The sequence below is a fragment of the Anguilla anguilla genome, chromosome 15 (assembly GCF_013347855.1).
Source record: "Anguilla anguilla isolate fAngAng1 chromosome 15, fAngAng1.pri, whole genome shotgun sequence".
Taxonomy (NCBI): domain Eukaryota; kingdom Metazoa; phylum Chordata; class Actinopteri; order Anguilliformes; family Anguillidae; genus Anguilla; species Anguilla anguilla.
The window spans coordinates 14,320,718-14,328,429 of NC_049215.1; the positions used below are offsets into that span (position 1 = coordinate 14,320,718).

The following is a 7,712-nucleotide window of genomic DNA, read 5'->3' on the forward strand; positions in this document are numbered from 1 at the left end:
AATAAAACGACTCTATTGCTGTGAAAGATGTGCGGTTGCCAATTCGTGACTTTATATTATTCTTTAAATATGTTTATTTGACCTCCATGGTGGAAGCAGGGAAAGGAGGATCAGAAATAAAGAAGGATGCACTTAAAGTGGAGAGCGGCGAAGGGACCGCTGCCTGTGCACACGGGCTCCAGCTCGGCCCTCTCCATGCAGCCGGTGACATTTCGTTTCAGAGAGAGCAGCACCTCGCATCCCTGCACCGCTTCCCTTTTGAAGGCTGAAGAGAGCCTGCCAGCGAGACCTCCTTTATTTACCGTATTTATGGCCAAAGGTTTTTCTTTTGAATAATCACGGTAATTGCACACACTTCAGCCACTCGTTTTTTAGCTATCTGACCTTAACTAAATTGCGCTAAATTGCTTAACATTTGCAGCACGCGTGTGGTAAATGCACAGTGAACGCACGCTGAGAGAAGGCGCCTGTCCGTCTCCAAGATTGGTGTAATTAGGAAGCTGCCTGAAAAGAGCATTTAGTAAACAGTGATTTTGCTGGTTGATCACTTTCAATTATTTGACGTGTCTATTCAAAATGGTACTAACAACGTTAAAAAGAACATTTCTTTTTCCTATTTTCCATGTTAAGACAGCCTGACTATCTCTAAAATTACAGAAGTTTCACTTTTATACATTTAACGACCTGGATAAAATGCAAAGCAACCAAATCCATGCATGATTTTTTTAAATTTTTTTTTGCATGAACAAAGACATGAAGCAGGTTTATTTTAGCAAAGGAAATGACAGTCGCGGTGTGGGTAAAGCCACATTATACAGGTCTTTCAAGTGGCTACTGTGTATTCCAGTAACATCAGCCATAAATAGACGATTACTTCACCGACCAGAACAGCGCATTACGTAACCAATTCTACCTTGTGCCGAAATGGATGGACGAGCAGATCAAATGGCATCTGCGGCAGCGGGGACACAGCGGATTGTGTCACAGCCCAAGCAGACCGTTCCCTGCAGATTAGCAGCGCTAATGGCATCCGAAGCTATCTTCCGCGCGCCCACAAAACGTTCTGTCTAAAATTAACAGAGTACGCGCGGTCCCTGGTGGACTCGTATAAACTCTGTTAGAGTTGAGCTGACACTGGGACACTTTACTGTGCTGCCACTAAGCTGCACGCGACTCACGCGGGCGAGGAAGCCGAGAGGCAGGCAGCTGCTTGTGCCGCTGCGTGCCGACACCCGTCTCTGCGGGGCAGCGCCAGCGCCCAGCGCGGAGCGAGGGGAAGGGGACGCGCTTCGGCGACAGGGAATCGGCACGCAAGCACGGCGGGCATCAGTGACGCCTGCCTCGGCCCTTCCCAAACTTCCTGTGCCCACAGCCCCTTAATGAGCGGGGACATGTTCCCTCTTTCCTCCCCTCCCTAAAACGTATTCATACAAAAACATATTTTTAACATCTGTCAAAACATCCCAGTGCACGCTGCAGTGCACGTAGCAAGAGCCATGTGTTGCAGCTGAGAACAGAAACAATCGTACTTTTGTTAACGCTATCTTGCGACCCACCTCAACACCACCCAAATTCCTCCAGTGGGGCCAGACCCGCAGGGGAACCATTTGTCTGGCTTTGAGCTAAAGGGGTGTGGCTTTTAAGCAGAGGATGTGCAATTCTGTGCTGGAGGGGTGTGGATTCACAGTTCAGGGGGTGTGACATTGGGCTGGATGGGTGTGGCTTTGAGCCAGAGGGTGTGCGATTACGTGCTGAAGGGGTGTGGCTTCGCAGTTGAGGGGGCGTGACATTGGGTTGGTTGAGCATGACTTTGAACCAGAGGGTGCGCGATTACATGCTGGAGGGGTGTGGCTTCACGGGGCCGTGCTCCTGTAGGAAGAGGCGCTGGAGGATGAAAAGCCGGGTCTCTGACAGGTGAGCGAGTCGTGCTAAAGCCCGCCCCTCACAGCGGATCTGCTGGGGGCTTCCGAAGGGCTGCCGACAGGGGAGAGGACGCCCACAGAAAAGCCGCCAGACGTCCCTGCCGCCGTTCCTCTAGCTCCTCCTCCTCCTCCTCCTCCTCCGGTCTTGGCCGTGGGAGCCTGAGTCTATGCTGACTGGCGTTCAGTAAAAGGAGAGGTGGGGAAACTAAAAAAAAAAAACCCAGGCTCCTGAAAGCGGGGAAAAGGCCCGCCCTCCCGCCACATCTCATCTACGTCTGCGCGGTTTACACTGAGTGGAAGCGAGCAGTTTGGGCTTCCTGTCCACACGCTCAGCGCACACGCTGGCAGGGGCATTGTGGGAAGCCACTCATGCGCAAAAATTAGAGGAAGCTCAAAAACCTGGTGATGACATGGAAAAGGCTTAAACTTTACAAAGGCCTATAATCTGGGGGGGGGGGGGGGGGGGGGGGGGACGACGACACAAAGGATGTTCAATACACAATTAGGAAAACTCCTCCACCTTTTTCACAATACTCCAGCTTTCTTATTAAGAAGTCCACCTCGATTTTTAACACACGTTTGAACTTAATTACGCTGTTTGAACATATTTAAGGTGTTCTGATCACAGAGCACGATGCAGGCATTATACAGGACCAATGTGAAATCTAGGCTAGTAGGGAGTTCATATTAACTTGGAGACAGAGAGAGAATGAAAAATGAGTCAATTCCATGGAAACAAAATGGAATGTTAACAGGTTTGGGTTTATTTTTTTGCCCCTGTTCTGTGTGCAATCAGGTGTCTGAATGAGTTAGTGTTGCGGGGGCATAGCATAAGAAAAACCTGCTAAATCACTTCCCTGCACAGACCGTACACACTCACATATACTGTCACCGCTGACAGGGAGAATCTATGCATCATCTCATTTGCAACAATGTGAAAATCCGAGCCATGTTAACTTCCTGTGTCTGTGACAGCCCTTTCCAACCTCTGCACACACACACATACACACACATGCATGTGCACACACCCTGCTGCCACAGGAACTGCACTGATGAGCACATATATTTCTTGGAAAAATGTGTGGTCTATCCAACAGTTTGGAAGGGCAGGGTCAGTGTTAGTGGGGCAGTTTGGAGGGGCAGTGTTAGTGGGGCAGTTTGGAGGGGCAGTGTCAGTGGGGAGGTTTGGAGGGGCAGGCTCAGTGGGGCAGTTTGGTGGGGCAGGGTCAGTGTTAGTGGGGCAGTTTGGAGGGGCAGTGTCAGTGGGGTAGTTTGGAGGGGCAGGGTCAATGGGGCAGTTTGGAGGGGCAGTGTTAGTGGGGCAGTTTGGAGGGGCAGTGTCAGTGTTTGTGGGGTAGTTTGGAGGGGCAGGCTCAGTGGGGCAGTTTGGTGGGGCAGGGTCAGTGTTTGTGGGGCAGTTTGGAGGGTCAGTGTCAGTGGGGAGGTTTGGAGGGGCAGTTTTAGTGTTAGTGGAACTCAGGTTTAATAATGTTTTGGGTGCGGGTCAGATTCAGATACGAGCGCTTTGAGGGCTGTCTGTTAGACTCAGGTATCCACCCAGTGAGTGAAGCTGGTCTCGAGCTCCGCTTCCTCGAAGGAGATCGGCCACAGTTGTCATAGAAACAGATTTCATTAAAAGGGCAGCAATAACAATTATCAAATTTTGCGGCACTTTTCCCCGCGAAAATGTATTTTGTCACTCGGCGCGGATGAAGACCGGGTGTGAAATTGAGTCCGCATGGCGGCTCTTTTGGAGTGCTATTGGGCGCAGGTACTGAGCCAGCTCCAGCGCTCCTCCAGGTCTGGCACGGGAGCACGCGGCTCCGCTGGCCTGTCTGTTCTCAGCACAGCCGGGCTTCTTCATTAACGGGCTTCCATTGAGCTGCTAATTACATGCAGATCTGGCTCTGACACGTCCTGACAGCCATTAACGGCAAGGCCTATATGAAAGGAATGAGGTGTTTATGCCATTAAAAATATGAAATAAAATAATAATGTGGATAATAATAATGCCATTAAATTATGTTTGTCCAAGTGCACCTTAAAACAAATTGGTATTCAAGAAACATATGTAAATTAATTCAATTAATTGTACCGGGCCCCGTGAAATTTACTTAATTAAATGAATCTCATTTGAATACTAATCCATTGTACTAGTTTGTTAATAAAAGCTGCAATAAGTTGTTGAAAGACTGTGTTTTCACAAGCGACAATTACACACTTATTGCAATGCAAATAACTGTCAAGAGATGTCAAATCCAGATAATTATTCAATTAACAGCTCAATCAAACCTAATTATTGGCGGAGTTAGAGGGAAACCCAGAAGCAGAGCAGGTCCACGGGAAGCCTAATACCTCTCTTAATGAGGAATTCAGCTCTTACAGGCAGGAAAACAGCCTTAAATACAATCGCATTATTACAATGTGCCGGCAAAGCCATGGGACTGGTAATAATACACTAATGTAACATCCAACACCTCCAATTAAATCCATAAAAATCCATTTACCAACTCCCTCCTCAGAATGTATTATGTTCCGCATGCAGCGCATGCCACGAAATCACAACCAATAACTCAATCAAGCTGGATGCATTTTAATAATGGACCTGCACGCTGGCCTGTGAGGGTACAGGGCCTATTGGATCAGCCAATCACAGGCAAGATGGGAAATACTGGGCCCTCAAACCCCAGTGCTAGAAGACCACAGGTTAACTCCCAGCTATGCAAAGTCCTTTCCCACGTTATTGGCCTGGCGTTGTCATTTCCATTCACATACTGGCATTGCACTCATGTAGGACATGTCTCGGGCCTTATACTTGCACATGCTGCAGCCCTCCAGGACCGGAGTTAAACCTGCAGGCACTGCGGCTCTCCAGGACTGGAGTTAAACCTGCAGACACTGCGGCCCTCCAGGGCTGGAGTTAAACCTGCAGGTACTGCGGCTCTCCAGGACTGGAGTTAAACCTGCAGACACTGCGGCCCTCCAGGGCTGGAGTTAAACCTGCAGGCACTGTGGCTCTCCAGGACTGGAGTTAAACCTGCAGGCACTGCGGCTCTCCAGGACTGGAGTTAAACCTGCAGGCACTGCGGCTCTCCAGGGCTGGAGTTAAACCTGCAGGCACTGTGGCTCTCCAGGACTGGAGTTAAACCTGCAGGCACTGCGGCTCTCCAGGACTGGAGTTAAACCTGCAGGCACTGCGGCTCTCCAGGACTGGAAACTGACACCCCTGCTGTGAACCTGAGATGTCCCTCCGCCTCTCTGTCCGTTCGCCTGTCAGGGTGTCGCTGTCTATCGAGGAGCCCATCTGTCTGTTGAGATCTCACGCTGTCCTGTCATTTGCTTGGCTGTACAACTGTGATATCCTGCGACAGAGCGGGAGCAGCTTCCTCCTCGCTCTCTGCGGAGGCCGCTTCTGAGAAGCAGGGCATATCTGGCCAATCAGGAAGCCGGACAGTCTGAGGAACACATCAATGTCATTCAGTGGGCTGGAGAGGGGGAAGGGGTTCATACATTGAGCACACGCAGAGCTACAGTAGTCATGGTGATCAGGCCTTTATGGGCTGTGGAATCATCCAGAAAGATGTAAGCTGTGGAGTGAAGCTGCTGAGGGCCAGGCTCAGAGTGCTTCCCGCTCTGGCACGTGCGTCCTCCTGTCCATTACGCCATCACTTCCCAGAAGAGATGGCCTCCAGGGATAACACCCCCCCCAGCACCTGATCTACAACCTCTGAGCTGCAGGGACCCTGCCAGTCAAACCACGCTCACGCGGGGGGCTCCTTCAGCTCCTTCAGTACAAAGGGCCTCATCTTCAGAGCACCGCAATTTCCTCCGATAACTCTGTACCCTTGTTTTAATGGTTACTGTGTTATTAGTGTTAAATTAGTATCGGATGGTGTGGTTCCGTCCATATGGTGACACACTAACACGTTTAAGTGGGTGTGTGTACATATAGGCACACATTCATTCAGACACACAGACAGTTACAACAAACAGACTTTACAACATATTTAAACATTCTATGAAGTGTTGATTTGCACACCTTGAGGGTCTCCACATATCAGAAATACCATGAAGATGCACAAGCATTATATTCAAACATTATTAGGGTCAGATTAGCCTCACACGCTAACCCCACTGCTCTTCCATAGGCTGCTCAAGGCTCACCAGAGAGGGTAACTAGGGCATCTAACTGGAGAGGGCAACATGCCACAGCCCCCAAACTTGCACTGATTTCAATCATGAAATCATTTAAAATAATAAAAGCAATGAGATTCATTTCATCGCTGCTGCAGCCAAGCAGAAAATAACTTTGCATTTCAAATGCCATTTTCATAAAAATAAAAAAAACACGGTCTGCTTCTCTTCTGTCAGATTACTGCGAGTGAAATATGTAGAATATGGAATGAGGGTTCACAAAAAAAAAAAGAAATAAAAAATGTCAAAAAAAAGAGGAGAGGGAGCTGGAGACAGAGAGACAAAGGCAAGGGAGTGGAACATCCATTGTGATAAGTACACGCCGATCTGTCACTCAAGAGGAGGCCAGGGCTGCGTGCGAGCTAATTAGCTGGCATCATCTTCCTCAGTCCGGCACAGAACGTCCTCTCAAACAGTGAGGAAAAGGCGCAGACTGGGAGACCATGTTTCTGCAAAATCAGTCTCATAGAGAGGGAGATTAAGAGTGAGCGTGCGTGCATGTGCGTGTGTTGAGTGAGTACGTGAGTGTGCATGCGTGCGTGCATGTGTGTGTGTTGAGTGAGTACGTGAGTGTGCGTGCGTGCATGTGCGTGTGCTGAGTGAGTACGTGAGTGTGCGTGCGTGCATGTGCGTGTGCTGAGTGAGTACGTGAGTGTGCGTGCGTGTGTGCATGCATGTGCGTGTGTTGAGTGAGTACGTGAGTGTGCGTGCGTGCATGTGCGTGTGCTGAGTGAGTACGTGAGTGTGCGTGCGTGTGTGCATGCATGTGCGTGTGTTGAGTGAGTACGTGAGTGTGCGTGCGTGCATGTGCGTGTGTTGAGTGAGTACGTGAGTGTGTGTGCGTGCGTGCATGTGTGTGTGTTGAGTGAGTACGTGAGTGTGTGTTCGTGCGTGTGTGCACGTGTGCTCAGTGCATGAGTTTGTCTGTGTGTGTGCTTGTGTATAAACTGTGTATAAAGCTGGCCCACTCGAGCAGCGCCGGGTGAAGAGGTGTGAAATCTCAATAACGCGGCAGAGTCGAGCTGGGGCGGAACACAAGCAGCTCGTTACCAAACACCTGCGCTGCGCATCGCGTCCCTCACCGCCAGGTTACAGCCACCCCCCGCCCAGCCCCCGCTTCGCCCCGCCCCGCCCCGCCCCGCCCCGCCCCGCCTCCACTATCTCTCGCCTCACTGAGCCCCGCCGGGATTTCATCAGAACCCCCCACCCCGAGCCTCAATCACAGCAATGTGCCCAACGGCGTCACAGGCAGAGGACCGGACGGGAGAGCGCCCCACGCCGCCGCACAGAGAGCAGCGGGTCGGCAGGCTCACCGTGAACATGGAGCGGAAGTTGCTGACGTCGGTGAAGAACTCCTCCACGGACGTCTTCTTGGGGTCGATGGCGAAGTACTGCAGCATGTCCTGGTACAGGGAGCCCATGTTGTCGTGCAGGATCAGCAGCTTCTGGTGCTGCTCGCGGGCCACCAGGGAGAAGCTGTGAGGAGCTGAGTCAAGGGGGTCCCCCAATTCACACGAGAGGGAATACAGGCATTCCCTATCTCCAGCACCCACCACTTTAAACCCACGCCCAATAGTCCTGCTCCTCAGCCCACAC

General features: G+C 50.7%; 1 protein-coding gene across 3 annotated transcripts in view; it reads right to left on the minus strand.

Annotated features, from left to right (window-relative positions):
* Positions 1-7,712, minus strand: part of LOC118214550 (protein diaphanous homolog 3-like) — a 334,802-nt gene that overhangs the window by 67,762 nt on the left and 259,328 nt on the right. For all 3 annotated transcript variants that reach the window (XM_035394600.1, XM_035394601.1, XM_035394599.1), the window contains one exon: positions 7,430-7,594. In XM_035394600.1, coding sequence (XP_035250491.1) covers positions 7,430-7,594 — 165 coding nt within the window. The remainder of the gene's footprint in view (positions 1-7,429; positions 7,595-7,712) is intronic.